Genomic DNA, 17,223 nt, shown 5'->3' on the forward strand with positions numbered 1-17,223 from the left:
ATCCCTGAGTAATTATACTAATTCTCTACTCTTTCTTCCCCAACCTACATTGTGGCTTCCTTGGTTATATTTAGTTTTCTATTACACTTTCATCCTGTTGATGAGGTGTTACACAATTGATATTGTTAACAGTGTTAAGCAGTTGTAGAGTCACTGTGTGTTTTGTTTTAATTGGACCCAGGCCCGCAGAATTGGATGAATCTTGATCCTGGTTCAAGATATACTGTTGTCATTGATCTCTGCATGGCTGCCTATGTATCTGTTTGTTTACAATACAGTGGTCACCTGTAAGACTTTGAGAACTTAAGCCAAATTATGTGACTCTCGTAGGTCACTCCCTGGCTCCTCCCTTACCAGTATACTGATTTTTATGTTGATTATTCCCTTAACTTTAAGAAGTGTTTAGATATATGTTTGAATAACATATTAAAATTTTCTTGGTTTTTGAACTTTCTAAAAAATATGTTACACTGTTCATTGTCCTAGGATTTATTTTTTGCACTCAACATTATGTTACTAAGATTAATGCATGAAGTGTGTCACTATACATCATATTTTCTTAGGCGTGTAATTGCTAATGTGCTGGAGCTCCATCCTCTTAGGTTTAGTACCTAGGGCCCTGCAAGTTAAACTGATAAATGGCAGATTAACAGGAGAAAAATTTTATTATGTATGCATACGGAGGCCTTCATAGAAAACGACAACCCAAAGAAGTGTTAGAACCGGAGAACTTACTTTAAAAAGGGCAGTACATTGAGGGGGAAGTGACAAGACAAAGGAAGAGGGTTTGTGTTTCTAGGGGTGGTAAATTGTGATAAGGTAAATATATGGGGGAAACTAATGGAAGATAAAGGCTACATTGCAAGATTCGTTTGTGCAGACCCATCTCAGTGCCAACTGTTTGTTTCCAGCGATAATGGTTGTTCTCTTCTTGGTATGGGAAGCACTGCTTTTAGCCAGAAAGGGGGAATATTAATAGAGAGCTTTCCCTGCATCTGCTGTATCTCAGTTACCTTCAGCTCAAAATAATCCTTTTACCAAAGTGCCATATTTTGTAGTGGTATACTTTGATCCTCTTCACTAGATTCCACACTATGTAAAGCACTGATTTAAACTTCCACGAGCAATGTGTATGAAACCTCATTCATTTATTCTACTGTTTGGTATTGTCATACTTAAGTTTTTCTCCATCAAATAGGTGTAAAATAATAGCTTGTGCATTTTCATTGTCCTTATTACTAATGAAATCAAGCATCTCTTCATATCTTTTTGTCTTAGGAATGAATATAAGAAAGGACAAAAATAGAAAATTATAAAACTTTGCTGAAAGCCTTTAAAGAGGTGAAAAGATATTTCATGTAATGTACAAGAATACAGTTATCCCCAAATTTATCTTAGATTTATTGCAACTCCACTAATCTGTTATTGTGGAACTTGAAGAGACCCTAAATGGAAAATGGAGCAAGAGTAGGCCAATAGCCAAAATATCTCTAAGAAAAATAGGGGAACTTGCAGTACCAGACATCAGAATTTATTAATAAGCTCTAGTAATTAAGACAGCATGATTTCAGTATAGACATACACAGGTTGATAGACCCACACATATATACAGCTAGAATCTATATCAGTGGTAACTCGTTTAATCTTTGATCAGTTCCTCTGTTTTGGTTCTTTTCCATGAAACTATATAAATATATAATGTTAAATGCTTAAGATGTGTATTGTATAACATATTGAATATTGGAAATCTGGACTGAAACATTCATTAATAGGGAGCTCATTAAATAAATTATGTATATGAGTATTATATGGCTGTTAAAAAATGTAAGGAGGAACTAAGTACTGACATGGAGAGATGCATCATTCTGTTAAGTAAAACTGTGTGTGTGTGTGTGTAAAAATCTGGATGGATATATACCAAGTTTTCAATAGTGATTATATTTGGGGGAAGGAGCAGGAATTTTAATTTCTGTTTTAAATATTTGGTTTGTTTTACATATTAGAAACTAGCATATAATTTTCAAAGAACTAAACAACACAGAGATACTTCAATGACAAATTTGTAATACAAATAAAGCCATAATAGCTTAAAATTATCGGAAAAGTTGGTGTCCCCTTTGGATACTGTTTGGATACTGTTATGATAGAAAATTGAACTATTTGAAAATTGTGGGGCTGGCTTTGTCAAAGGTTGTTTTTCAATAGGTGTTGCAGAGTTACACATGAATATGTTTTTAACTCTGACAGTAACAATTGTAGTAACAACAATAACATTTACTTTTCCCCCTAAGTAGTCCATAATTGAATGACTTGCGATTATGAAGCTAATATTCTTAAATTTAGAATTTGTTAAATTAGAAGTTCAACTAAATTCTTAGAGGAAAAATAATAACATTAAAAAACATTTTTAGAAAATGGGAAGATTGACAGATTAGTAATGGATCATTATGAAAGTTAAAACTGATAATTTAATTAGTTGAAATGAGACTACTCATAAGACTTCTAACCTATTTAACTTACTCACTTGATTTTTTTTTTTAACTCATTCTAGATTCCTGTTCATCCTGTGCCCGATCCCTTAGTTCATGAAGTTCTAAACTTAGCTTTCAAGCACTTTAAACATAAGGAAGGGTAAGTAATCTACTAATTTGGGATTGTTGCTTTTCTCTGTAGTCCAGGTTTAGATTATTTAAATATACTTGGAACTCTCATTCATCATTTGTTTTGTAGCATTCAAAGCAATTATCTTCCTTTTTTAAATCCACACAGAATGCTTATAGGAAAAATTTTGTAAAAATAATTCTTAAAACCATTGATTGGATTTACAAGAATCAGAAGGTTAAATTTTATTGCAAATTAAAATCTAGAGATAGAAGAAAATTCATGTGGTTTCATCATGCTACAAATGAATCTTCACAGAAAATTATACAAGATTCTGATAAGGGATTTTCACATTTATTAAAGCAAGAGTGTTTGTAGAAAAATTTAATGAATCATACATTTGTTCTTTTACTTTAGATATTCAGGAACCAACACTGGGAATGTGCATATTATTGCTGATTTATATGCAGAGGTGATAGGGGTTCTTACCCAGTCAAAGTAAGTTTCACTGATTTTGATTTGCTTTTCATTTTAGAATGCTTTGTTACTAATGTAATAGACACTGACAGTTTTAAATGTACAATATTTTTCATAGAATTCTGTGAAGTCTGCTCTACCTTTTATTACTAAACTACTCTATTCCTTAGAGGATTTTAAAGTAACACCCATATCTTAATTTCATAACTTGTTTTCATTTATTTGGGGTTTTTCATAAATATGTGCATCGAGGAAGTCAGAAATTGCCAAGAAAGTCAAGGCATTACCTTATTTCCTATTTTTAATAATTCTGTGAGAAGTGTTTTTTTAAAAAAAATTTCTTTTAGAACTCTTGGTAGAGCTAATGATTACCTTTAGTACTTTACAGGAGGGTGCTTTTATTTCTGATATAGCAATGCAATCCTTTCCTTCTAATCATATTATTTGTTTTAATACTAAAAAGAGTTTTGAATTGGTAGAAGAGATACCAAAAAGGAAAGATAAAAGATACTATATTATTCCATGGAAAGTGGTATTTGTTAGGAGTTATACTCATTGAGTTGTGTTGAACTATCATTATAGTAAACACTAAAAAGGTATTTGTCTTTAGTATCTTGTGTTTGTTCTAAAGACTTATGGAAGATTTTGAATTTCCTTTGTTGCTACTGGGAAATTTGTAAGGTGAAAAGTATCAATTCAGATTTTCGTGCATGCCATTTAAAGATTCTTTGGCCCTGAAATTATCATTATAAAAACCTTTTTAAATTCTAAGGCAAGCACTGCTAATGTTTAGTATTCTAGATTTTAATATTAAGTAATGTATTATTTTTTTTTATTTTTTGTAATACACTTGGGACCTTTGTATAACCGATACTATAGAACTTGGAACATAGTTTGAGTATTTTAAGAGATTTGGACATAGACAATAATATCTTAATATTTCATTTACATTTAATCAGTAATGAACCCCTGTCTTAGGAATATAGGCACAGAACCATAGACACAAGCAATGATGTATTTATTTTTATGGCATAGTAGTTCATGCTTTTTTTATTTTTATCAAAAAATGAATTTTTGTCAGGAATATAGATTAGAACCTCTAAATAATACATTAGCAGGTTGGATCCCAGAGAATATTGTATCACCTCTAAGTTAATTCTAGGATGGTAAGGTTTATAAATCCAAATGGCCAAGTAAATTTATGAAATAATGCTCACCCTCACTTGTCACTTAGAGCAATATTGAGGTGTTTTGCACTTTTACACATAATGAACATGGAAGAAAAGGTGCATGGAGGCACCTTAGGTTAGGCTGATGGCACTGACATTTGAGGGGGCAGGTGATGGGATGGCAAAGGGGAGGAGAGAAAGAAAAAGGCTGGAAGGTGTATTAGAATCTTATTTATGCATTTCCTTTGATTTGTAGTAACTAATAATTACTTTGAGAAATTTAATGAAAGAAAACCCTTAATATTGTAATGACAAGATTTTTGTCCACTTTATATATATTTTTAATAAAACACAAAAGAATATTTTCATAGGAAATGGTATAGTATTCTCCAAGACTCAAAATGAAATAGATAAGCTATACTTTCTATCATTTATCCATATTTCATTAGTAGGTAATTTTTCGTTTTCCCCACTATAGTCAGTGACCATTGGAATGTATGCTTCCTGTGTCATTTCAACTTTTAGGCACTGGTTTCCCCAAGTATCATTAACTGTAATATCTTTAGTTCCATAACACATACAGGGGGAAAATGAAGTATTATTGATTAATGAGCTAGTAGATATCTTTTTCCAATGCAAGCAAAGAAAAATTGAGCAGCCTTAACAGTTGTGGTCATCGGAATCCAGGATGGTGTTCACATTTCGAAAGCATTTTGATTCTTTAGCTTCTTGAGATTGTGAGACCTGTTTCCTCCCACTCTTCTTCTACAGTTTTTCTACAGTGTAGTGAGATGTCAGTAGTCTACAATTCATTAGTTTACCTCTTTAAACAAATTTGTTGCCTCAGTCTACTCTCCATATAAGTCAAATTGCAGACTTTGTAAGATGGAGTCTTAAAAATTGGAGACACTCTCTGATTTACGTAGGGATGTTTATGGGTGGGTTGTTTAATCTTGTTTTAATTATGATTATTAATTATTAGATGCTAATGGTACTGTATTGGTGATATAGGAATAAAAAAATCCTATTCTTTCTCTTTAAGGAACTTCTGATTTTAAAGTAAATGAATGGGAAATTTAGAATAACAAATAGTTTTGTCTTCCTCTGTATGCTTTTCTGGCAATTTTGATGAGGTGAGGGCAGAGAAAGGAGATGACGTTTAGGCAAAATACCTTTTCATTTCAATCTTAAATAACATTGGATAGTAGGAAATTAGTGTTTTTTTTAATTCATATGAAATGTACGTATCTGTGTGTATTAAAGGTTTCAGGCTGTGAGGAAGAAGTTTATGACAGAATTAAAAGAACTGCGACAAAAGGAACAAAGTCCACATGTGGTACAAAGCGTCATCAGCTTAATAATGGGAATGAAATTTTTCCGAGTGAAAATGTATCCTGTAGAAGATTTTGAAGCATCATTTCAATTTATGCAGGTGATACACCTTTTCAATTGCAGATTTAGCCTAACAGTGGCTTTTCTTGCTCTTTATGACTTTTTCTTTTTTTTAAGGATTTTATTGGGGAAGGGGAACAGGACTTTATTGGGGAACAGTGTGTACTTCCAGAACTTTTTTCCAAGTCAAGTTGTTGTCCTTTACAATCTTAGTTGTGGAGGGTGCCGTTCAGCTTCAAGTTGTTGTCCTTTCAGTCTTAGTTGTGGAGGGCGCAGCTCAGCTCCAGGTCCAGTTGCCGTTGCTAGTTGCAGGGGGCGCAGCCCACCATCCCTTGGGGGAGTCGAACAAGCAACCTTGTGGTTGAGAGGACGCACTCTAACCAACTGAGCCATCCGGGAGCTCAGCAGCAGCCCAGCTCAAGGTGCCGTGTTCAATCTTAGTTGCAGAGGGCTCTGCCCACCATCCCTTGCAAGACTGGAGGAGTTGAACCGGCAACCTTGTGGTTGAGAGCCCACTGGCCCATGTGGGAATCGAACTAGCAGCCTTTGGAGTTAGGAGCATGGAGCTCTAACCGCCTGAGCCACTGGGCGGCCCTCTTCATGACTTTTTAAAAGAAACAAAATATATATAAATTAATGACATCGTTGTTAATTCCTTATTCCAAGTGTCTTTCAGTTTTAATTTGAGCACATTTTGACCTTAGCTTTTTGGTAAAATTGCAAAGTATTTACAGAATTATTGTGATATTAAAAATTATTTAATCTTCCTCTTTTGTTAATCCTGTCCTCTTGTACCTTTTCCCCCATTCAAGGAATGTGCTCAGTATTTCTTAGAAGTAAAAGACAAAGATATAAAACATGCACTTGCTGGTTTATTTGTGGAGATTCTTATCCCTGTAGCTGCTGTAAGTATATTTTTATTTTTGTATTATATTTTAAAAGTACCTTTTCACTGAAGAAGTTGCCACATGAAATATTCTTACTTTCTGGTAATCTCATAGATAATTAAGCAGAAACTTTGAATGTGACATGGGTGTTGGGAAAATGGTTATTAGACAAATAGCAGAAGAGCATTGATCAGTATTTTAATTAAGAGAACAAGCTCAAGCCCTTAAGATTCAGAGACTGTTAGGAGGGCAGAGTATCTGCAACCCAGCAGTAGTAGTTGCCTCCAGTTGGTCAACGTTACATAACTGCATTTACCCATGGGTTTCGCTCCTTAAAAACTGACAGCCATTTTAGTAGCCTCTGAAGAATTTGAAAGTACTGTGACATACATCCTGAAATTTACGGGACTGTGTTGATCTTAAATGTTGTTGTGTTTCTTTTTAATGCCCTCATCTCACTCTCTACACTTTGTTCTCAGGCAACCATTGTTCCCTTTCAATTTCTCTGCATTAATATGGGGTTTCCTAGAATTTTATATTAATGGAATCTTACAGTATGAGCTCTTTCTTTTTAGATTTCTTTCACGCTGCATAATTATTTTACGTTCCAACTATGTTGCAGAATATATCAGTGGTTTATTCCTTTTTCATTGTTGAGTAGTATTTCATTATGGCTATACTACAGTTTGGTTATGTGTTTACCTATTTTTGGACGTTTAGATTATTTCCAGTTTTGGGCTGCTACAAGTAAAGCTATGAACATTCATGTACAAGTCTATGTATGGACATACGCTTTTATATCCATTGGGTAAATAACTAGGAGTGGAATTGCTAGACCATTGGAGTGATATGTTTAACTTGTAAAGAAATTGCTAAGCTATGTTCCAAAGTGGTTGTACCATTTGCATTCCCCTGAGCAATATGTGAGAGTTCTACTTCATATCCTCATCAACACTTACTTTGACCAGTCTTTTTAATTTTAGCCATTGTGACAGGTGTTTCATGGTATCTCATTCTGGTTTTAAATTTGCATTTCCCTAATGACTAATACGCTTGAGCATCTTTTCATGTCCTTATTTGCCAACCATATATTTTCTTTGGCAAAAGTCTGTTGAAAGTTTTTTTCCCGTATTGGGTTATTTGTTTTCTGATTGAGTTTTGAGACATATATTTTTATATTTTTAAAATATATTGTGGATACACATATTTTATCAGATATATGCTTTATTAATATTTTCTCCTAGTCTGTGATTTGATTTTTCATTCTCTTAATTATTTCTTTGGAAGAGGAGAAATTTTTAATTTTGATGAAGTCTGATTATCAATTTGTTTTTTTATAAATTATGTTTTTAGTATTGTATTTAAGAAGTCTTTGACTAACCCAAAGTCACAAAGATTTTCTCCTTTAGGGCTTAATTTTATCTCAGTGATGTTTTGTAGTTTTCAGTGTATAGATCTTGAACATATTTTGTTAAATTTATCTCTAGGCATTTCATATTTTTATGCTATTATGAATGCCATTGTTTTAAAGTTTCGTTTTCCAGGTATTTAGAATACTTTTCAATATGTGTATTTTATTTCACTTTTGCCTCATTGTACTGGCTAGGACTTTTCAGTACAATGAGGAATAGAAATAATGAGAGCAGACTTCCTTGCCTCCTTTCACATTTTAGGGCTAAAGTTGTCAGTCTTGCCAATAGGTATGGTATTACTAGTAGGTTTTTCATAGATGCCTTTTATCATATTGAGGATATTTATTTCCATTTCTAGTTTTTGAAGAGTTGTTTTTGAGGAATGAATGTTGGATTTTGTTAAATGCTTTCCCCCCCACCTCTGTTAAAATAATTATATGGTTTTTCTTTGTTGTTTGTTAATACATTAATTGATTGTTCAAATGTTGAATCAACCTGCATCCCTGGGGTTAAACTCTTGATATGATGTCTTTTGATATTGTTAGATTTTATTTGATAAGATTTTTTTATTGAGAATTTTTGCATCTATGTTCATGGGGGCTATTAGTCTGTGGTTTTCTTTCCATGTAATGCCAGTTTTTGGTTTTGGTATCAAGGTAGTGTCAGAAGAAGAGTTTGTGTAGAATTGGCTTTATGTCTTTCTTTGGAGTTGGTGAGAATACCAGTAAAGCTACCTGGCCTGGAATTTTCCTTGTGGGAAGCTTTTTAACACGTTGCGTACGGATCATGAGAATCTTCACGAGGGATTTAAACCCCGCCGTACGCAACGTGTTAACTACCAAATAATTTCCTTCAAAAGACATAGGTTTGCTCAGACTATTTCTCCTTGAGTGAGCTTTCACATCTTTCTAAGGAGTTTGTTCATTTCATCCAAATTATCTAATTTATTAGAGTTGGTCCTTATATTCCCTTATTTTCTTCAAATACCTTTGGTATCTGTAGTGACCACTTTCATTCCAAATATTGATTATTTGTGACATTTTTTCTTTCTTGCTGATCTGTCTGGCTAGAGGTTTATTAATTTTATTGATCTTCCCAAAGAACTAGCTTTTGACTTTATTGATGTTCTCTATTTTTCAGTTTCTATTTCATTGATTTCTGCTTGGATTTTTATTATTTTCTTTCTACTACTTATACTTTGGTTTTCATTTGCTTTTTTTTTTAATTCCTAGCTTCTTAAGGTGGAAGCTGAGGTCATTGAGACCTTTCCTCTTTTCTAATATAAGCATTTAATGCTATATATTTCCCTCTGAGTAGTTCTACAGTGGCAGCTCACAAATTCTGATATCTTGTGTTTTTGTTTTCATAAACCTCAAAATACTTTCTAACACCCCTTATGAAATCCATGGATTATTTAGAAGCATGTTATTTACGTTCTAAAATTTAGGGGATTTTCCAGAGATCTTTAGGTTATTCACTTTTAATTTGTGGTCGGAGAACATACTTTGTATGACTTGAATCCCATTAAATGTATTGACATTTGTATTTGGGCCAGAATATCATTTATCTTGATGAACGGCTCCATGTGCATTTGAAAAGACTGTATATACTGCTGTCGTCGGATAAGCATGTTCTATAAACATCAATTAGGTCAAATTGGTTGATAGTATTATTCAAATCTTTGATAACCTTGCTGGTTTCCTATCTACTTGTTCTATCAGTTATTGAGCGAAGAGTATTCAAATCGCTGACTGTAACTAACTGTAGATTTGTCTATTTCTCTTTGCAGTTCTATCAGTTTTTACTTTGTATATGTGTATTACGAGGCACATAAATGTTTAGGATTGTTATATCCTCTTGAATTGACACCTTCATCATTTCAAAATGACCCTCCTTGTCCCTGGTATATTCTTGACTCTGAAATTGACTTTGTCTGATACTAATAGATCCACTTCAGCTTTCTTTTGAGTGTGTAAGGATAGCATATCTTTTTTCCAGTCTTTTACTTTTAACCTACTTGTATTTTTATACTTAAAGTATATTTTTTTGCAGGCAGGGTATGGTTGGGTCTTGCTTTTTTTATCTAGTCTGACAATCTCTGCCTTTTAATTGGAGATCACATACATTTAATATGATAATTGATACAGTTATGTTAAATCTCTTATCTTCTGGCTATGTTTTTTATTTCCCCGTCTGTCCCTTTATTCTCTTTTTCTTCCTTTTTTCTGCTTTCTTTTGATTGATTGAATATTTCTGTGATTTTCTTTTATCACCTTTGTTGGCTTACTCGTTGTAGCTCATTGTTTTGTCATATTAGTCTTATACATCTTTAGCTTACACTGCCTACCTCAAGCAATATTATACCATTTGTGTGTAGTATAAGAATCTTACAACAGTATACTTACATATTCTTTCCTGAAAACTATCAAGGCAGTAAGCTGGGACCATCAAATAACTCACCTCATTTATTTTTTGTTTGTTAGGTGTTATTTCTTTTGTTGACTGGATATACAGTGTTTGGTATATCATTTCATATATTTTGTTCATTTTTTGGTTGTTGCAGATATAGGGTACCAATCCCTTTTACACTATCTTGGCTAGAAATGGAAGTTAGTAACATTTCTTTTATTCATATTTTATTCTATTTAAAAATTAAAAAAAAAAATTTTAATTAATTTTTTTTATTGGGGAATATTGGGAACTGTGTTTTTCCAGGACCCATCAACTCCAAGTCGTCCTTCAGTCTGGTTGTAGAGGGCACAGCTCAGCTCCAAGTCCAGTAGCCATTTTCAATGTTTAGTTGCAGGGAGCACAGCCCACCATCCCATGTGGAAATTGAACCAGCAATCTTGTTGAGAGATTGTGCTCTAACCAACTGAGCTATCCGGCCGCCCCTCCGCGAGCTCAGCTCGGCAGCTTGTTGTCTTCAGTCTAGTAGTGGAGGGCGCAGCTCAGTGGCCCATGTGGGAATCAAACCTGCAACCCTGTTGTTCAGAGCTCGCACTCTAACGAACTGAGCCATCGGCTGCCCCTCTATTTAAAATTTTTTGAAATGAAGGAATTTATTTTCATGTTGAATCAATTTGAACTGTTTTGCCTTTCATTTTTAATATTGAATTAATTGACTTGTGATCTGTGTGTTCGTATGAATTGATTTGTGATATTTAAGTCCTATCTTTAGGACATGTTTTAAAAAGATCAACACGTAGGAAAAGTTAAGAATTTAAAATATTAATGACAAAGTGATTAACATGATTTTTTTTACCTGTTTTGAATATTTACTTAGAAATATTTGAAAATTTTAAAAAATGGGTACAAACGAAAGTCATGAATTATAGCTTTGCAAGTAGTTTATTTGAGTGAGCCCACCATCCCCAACCCCCACCCCAGTTTTTAGCCATGTGAATTAGATTTATTTTATCAAAAAGAAAAGACTATAATTTATAATACCATATCAGCTTTAGTCTATTATTATTAGTAGATGTACTCCGATTTCTTTTCCTAAAAATGGTTTCCATTACTGCTTATCCATGCCAAATGGTCATTTCTGCTTCCCTCTTGTCTGAAAATGTTTTGCCAGATGTTTGACTGGGATTAGGTTATTCTTTTTAAAGTAATTCATCAAAAGGAACCGGTTGATGAAAGGAAGAAAGACGCTTGACAATGGTCCATTATTACTGTGTTGCCTAATCCTTCTTTTATGCTGTATTTGCTTTTGTGGTTTATTAGTTTGCTAGGGCAGCCCTAACAAAGTACCGTCAATTACGTGGCTTAAACAAAAAAAATTTAATTGTCTCACAGAGAATCTGTTCCATGCCTCTTCCCTAACTTCTGTTGGATAACTGACAATCTTTGATATTCCTTGGTTTCTAGAAACAACACCACAATCTCTGCCTTTATGTTTACATGTGTTCTTCTTGTGTACGTGTCTGTGTCCAAATTTCCCCCTTCTAAGGGCACCAGTCATTTTAGGCTAGCCCCTTTCCCCAATGTGACCCCCTTCTAACGTAACAAATTATATCTACAACATCCTATATCTAGATAAGACCACATAATGAGGTATATGGGAGTATACGCTTTTGGGGGGTGGGGGCACTAAGTTCAGCCTGTAACACCTGCCTCTGCATGTAGAGCCACTTTTGCCTGGAACATTCTTGCCTCTCTAATGACCTCCCTCCCCTCTTTGCCTGGTTGGACTCTGCTTATTTATTCAGTATATGTATTGTGGCGCTGTGTGTGTTCTATGCACAGGGAATAAATGATCAAGGTGAGAAAAACTCCCTGCTCCTCTAGAGTTTATTTCTACTGAGGAAAACACAGTGAACTAGTATGTAAAATAATGTAAATGCAGATGGTGGTAAGTACAGTGGAGAAACATAAAGCAGGGTCAGAGGATAAGAATTGCTGAAGGTCTACGGGAGTTGAAATTTTAAATAGAGTGATTAGGAAAGACCATAAAAGCGATGGTGACGACTGAGCAAAAACTGAAGGAATGAGGGAGAGAGACACGGCTATAACTTGGGGAAGAGCTTCTTAGGCAGAGGGAGCAAGTGCAGGTGTTCTGAAGCGAGAACATACATGATGTGTTCTGGGAACAGCCAAGAAGCTCGCTATTGTAGCTGGATCCCAGAGCAGGGAGGCAGAATAGTGGGGGACAAGACCAGAGAGGATAATGGGGAGCCTTTGCAACATTTCAGGTAGGAGACAGTGGATTCAGCTTAGATGTTGCTTCCTTGTAAAGTTTTTCCATAGGGGCCCTTTCTTAGTGCTCCAAGAGGACAGAGAATTTCCCCTTACAGCTTCTGTTATACCACCTGTTCCCTTGCCTGTATTCTCTGCTTGTTCTCTCAGGGCAGGACCAAGTTTATCTAATTTACTTAACATTTGGTCATTTGGCACATTTATAGTACTATATTTCAATAAGAGCCTCAGTGAATTATTAACTAACTTGAAATGTTACAGAAAATTCTTGTAATCCGTGTATAGTTTAATCTAACATTTGTAACCGTTGTTTTTTTTTTTCCTTTTTATGTTATCATTTTACCTAGGCTGTTAAAAATGAAGTGAATGTTCCCTGTTTGAAAAATTTTGTGGAGATGCTTTACCAGACTACTTTTGAACTGAGCTCCAGAAAGAAGCATTCATTGGTATTGAGAAACATTTCAAATCTTTACATATTTAATTAGGAGTTTTAGTAATTGATTTATGAATTCAGAGGAGATTTAAGAGACGTCTAAAAATTGAAATTGTAAAATATCCGAAGTGTAATATATAAGGACAAATTTTACCTATTTTCTCCTGCTTTTTTAAAAACTTTCTATTCTTGATTTTACTAGCTTTGTATTTGATAGGTTTTTCAGACTTCATTGTAGGTATTTACCTGGCTTTATAGGTGCTTTGCATTATGTATTATAATATGGGGAAGGTTGAATGTACTCTTACATTAAACCACAAATTCCTTTATTTTACATTATAATAAATTGCATTCTTAAGTATCAGATTATTTAGGTACCATTGTCTGTCTAATGCATCTTTTCTATTCAGAGATTTAATGCACTTTTTTCCACATAACCGCCCATTTCATATAACTTTGAGGGATTTCTCTCTAAATTTTTACACAGCTTGGAGAGTTCGGAGAATTGGGCAAATACTTGACCACTTAAGATATAATAATAATATTAATAATTGTTATTATTTTTATTGTTATTGTTATTGATGGTGCCAGGCACTGAGCTAAGCGCTTTGCTTTTTCTGTCTTAACCTTAAGCCTCACAACCTTATAGGATTTGTATGATTATTATTCTCCACTTTACATTTTAGGAAATTGAGGCTTAGAGCTCTTAACATGTCGACTCTGAAGTCAGACACCTGGCACATGGAAAGCTGAAACTTTAATGCCAATCTGTCCTCTGATCCCAGGACCTATGTTCATAACTACTGTAATGGTTGAGGGAGTAATGGCTCTAGGAAAAAATAATAGCAAGTTCTAACTCAGGGAGGGTATGATAGATCAAAGAATTGTTCTTATTAGAAAATTTGCCCTTTCACGTTCTTTGTTAGTCTGTGAGATCATATTTCTTATTACAAATGGGAAAACTGCATAAAAGAGTTTTTCAGTTTCCTTGTTTATGAGAATCAGTGAAATACAATTTACAAGTCTAGTGCCTTTTCATGAAACGTGTTAATTCTCTTTTTTCTCTCCTACAGGCTCTCTATCCACTAATTACCTGCCTTTTATGTGTCAGTCAGAAACAGTTTTTTTTAAATAACTGGCATATTTTCCTACAGAACTGTTTGTCACATTTAAAGGTAAGATGTAACCTCATTTCTGACCTGTAAATACTGACTGTAATGTATTCACTTACGTATATACATTGAATAGTACCTAATAAAACTTGCATTACTATTGGTACATTTGAATAGTAATACTTTACCACATTCTTTTTCTTATACATACTTCATTCCTTGTAGAGGGAATCATGTTTAGACACGAATAAACTTCTGATTGGAAATTTGGTTTGTCTTAATGAATTCAAAATTGTACACTTTTAATGATTGTTGTTTCTCTTCTCTTAATCTGGCACTGTTTGTCAATAAGTCCCTTTAGAATTGCAGAGTATTAATTCATCTTATAAAACTCTCCAGATACTTATTTTGTGTTTTGTTTTGAAAAGATTCAGTAATGTTAGCTCAAGTATGAATAATATGAAAAAAGCCTTGACAATAAGATATTCCTAAAAGCACATTTAATGTAAGTATGCCCAGTTAAGTCTGAATGTGTGGTACTGGATCCACATGGATGTAAAAGCTCCTGAAATGGTTCTAACCTGAATCAAGGGACAGTTGTTACTAACATTATTTGGTACATCCATGTCTGGTCTTACTATTGAAACCAACTCTGTGGGATAGAAGCATCATTATCTTCCCAGGATGCTCTGCTAGAAGGAGCTGAGAGGATCTTCTCTTTTGTGGATAGGATAGGAGCACAGTTAATCACTGACACAGCACACAGGAATATTCCACATCTGCATGTCATGTGAATGCTTGATTTCAGTACTGTTTTGCTACGTAGATGAATATATTTGAATATTTGCTCACAAGTTATAACAAACAGGTAGACATGACCTTTCATTTCCTTTTGTTCCTCTAAGTTAAGGTTAAGACTGAAAACCCTATACTTTGAAGACAATGAAAGCAAGGCACAGAGAGATTAAATGACCTGTCTCTGGCCCTGCAGCTCATTGTGGCATTGTGAGAAATGGCACCGGCTCTTCTTTTCGCACTTCAGGAATGATCCAGTGGGCAGCATTACCCTACATGTCTTTTCATGATTTTATGTTAATCATTTTCAAATATGTCTTGATTTCTTACTAAGGTATACAAAATATAAAAGTTTTTGAGAAACATTTTTAGCCATTTTCTCCTAGATATATACATTGATATTATTAATGTTTGGATGAGAATTGATGTACTCTTTTTGCTTTATATATGAAAATTCCTAGGGCCAAATTAAGCTGATAAACTCTTTATGATGGACAACCAGAAAATAAGTTTTTATTTACTTAATTACGTTATATACTCTTTTCTGTCCTTTTTCTTATGATTCATACAGATAGAGGTACTAAAAGAGAATTCATAATTGTCTGGGTATTATGATTCTTCATTCTTTTTAAACAATTTTATTTTTAAATTACAATTTGCATGCAATATTATATTAGTTTCAGGTATGCAACATGCTGATTAGACATTCATACAACTTATGAGGTCTTCACCCTGATAAACCTAGTACCCATCTGACACCATACATCGTTATTACCATATCAGTGATTATATTCCTTATGCTATACTCTACATCCCCATGACTATTTTGTAACTACTAATTTGTACATCTTAATCCCTTCCCCCGTTTCACTCATCCCCTCGACCCCCCTCCCATCTGGCAACCGTCAAAATGTTCTCTGTATATATGAGTTTGTTTCTGTTTTGTTTACTCACTTATTTTGTTTTTTAGATCTCATATGTAGTGAAATCATATGGCATTTGTCTTTCTCTGTATAACTTATTTCACATAGCATAATACCCTCTAGGTCCATCCATGTTGTTGCAGATGGCAAGATTTCACTCTTTTATAGCTGAGTAATATTCCATGCTATCTGTATGTACCACTTCTTTACCCATTCATCTATTGATTGACACTTAGGTTGTTTCATATCTTGGCTATTGAAAAGAATGTGACTATGAACATACGGGTGCATATGTCTTTTTGAATTAGTGTTTTGGATTTCTTTGGATAAATACCCAGAAGTGGGATTACTGGATCTCTGTTTGTCTCCTGTTATCGCCTTTGTTTTAAAGTCTATTTTATCTGGTATAAGTATTGCTAACCCAGTTTTTTTTGTTTGTTCGTCTCCATTTTCATGAAATATCTTTTTCTATCCCTTTACTTTAGTCTGTGTGTGTCTTTGGATCTGAAGTGAACCTCTTGTAGACAGTGTATGTAAGGGTCTTGTTTTCTTATCCATTCAGCCACCCTATGTCTTTTGTTTGGAGCATTAAATCCATTTACATGGAAAGTAATTGCTGATAGATATGTAGCTATTGCCATTTTAGTATTCATATTTTTTTTCTTCTTATTAAAGAAGTCCCTCTAAGATTCCTTGTAATACTGGTTTGGTGGTGATGACCTTCTTTAGCTTTTTCTTATCTCGGAAGCTCTTTACCTATCCTTCGATTCTAAATGATAGCTTTGTTCTATGAAAATGATAGAGTAATATTGGTTGTAGGTCTCACTTTTTCATCGCTTTGAACATTTTGTGCCAATCCATTCTGGCCTGCAAAGTTTCTGTTGAGAAATCAGCGGACAGTGTTATGGGAGCTCCCTTGTAGGTAACTAACTGCTTTTCTTTTGCTGCTTTTAAGATTCTCTCTTTGTCTTTAACCTTTACTGTTTTAATTATGATGTATCTTGGTGTGGGCCTCTTTGGGTCCATGTTGTTTGGGACTCTCTGTGCTTCCTGAGCTTGTATGTCTATTTCCTTCACCAGGTTAGGGAAGTTTTCCGTCATTATCTCTTCAAATAGGTTTTCAATTCCTTGTGCTCTCTCATCTTCTCCTAGTACTCCTATGATGCATATGTTGGTATGCTTGATGTTGTCTCAGAGGGTTCTTAAACTGCCTTCATTCCTTTGGATTCTTTTTTCTTTTTGCTGTTCTGATTGGGTGTTTTCTGCTACATTGTCTTCCAAATTGCTAATTTGACCCTCTGTTTCCTCTAATCTACTGTTG

At 34.1% G+C, this 17,223-nt stretch overlaps 1 protein-coding gene across 13 annotated transcripts in view; it reads left to right on the forward strand.

Moving 5' to 3' along the window:
* Nucleotides 1-17,223, forward strand: part of FRYL (FRY like transcription coactivator) — a 241,156-nt gene that overhangs the window by 121,175 nt on the left and 102,758 nt on the right. For all 13 annotated transcript variants that reach the window (XM_074324663.2, XM_019741013.3, XM_019741016.3 and 10 more), the window contains 6 exons: nt 2,552-2,631; nt 3,019-3,099; nt 5,511-5,679; nt 6,452-6,544; nt 12,987-13,085; nt 14,146-14,247. In XM_074324663.2, the coding sequence (XP_074180764.2) occupies nt 2,552-2,631; nt 3,019-3,099; nt 5,511-5,679; nt 6,452-6,544; nt 12,987-13,085; nt 14,146-14,247 (624 nt within the window). The remainder of the gene's footprint in view (nt 1-2,551; nt 2,632-3,018; nt 3,100-5,510; nt 5,680-6,451; nt 6,545-12,986; nt 13,086-14,145; nt 14,248-17,223) is intronic.

The sequence above is a fragment of the Rhinolophus sinicus genome, chromosome 1, assembly GCF_057876585.1.
Source record: "Rhinolophus sinicus isolate RSI-liver-muscle chromosome 1, RSI-T2T, whole genome shotgun sequence".
Lineage (NCBI taxonomy): Eukaryota > Metazoa > Chordata > Mammalia > Chiroptera > Rhinolophidae > Rhinolophus > Rhinolophus sinicus.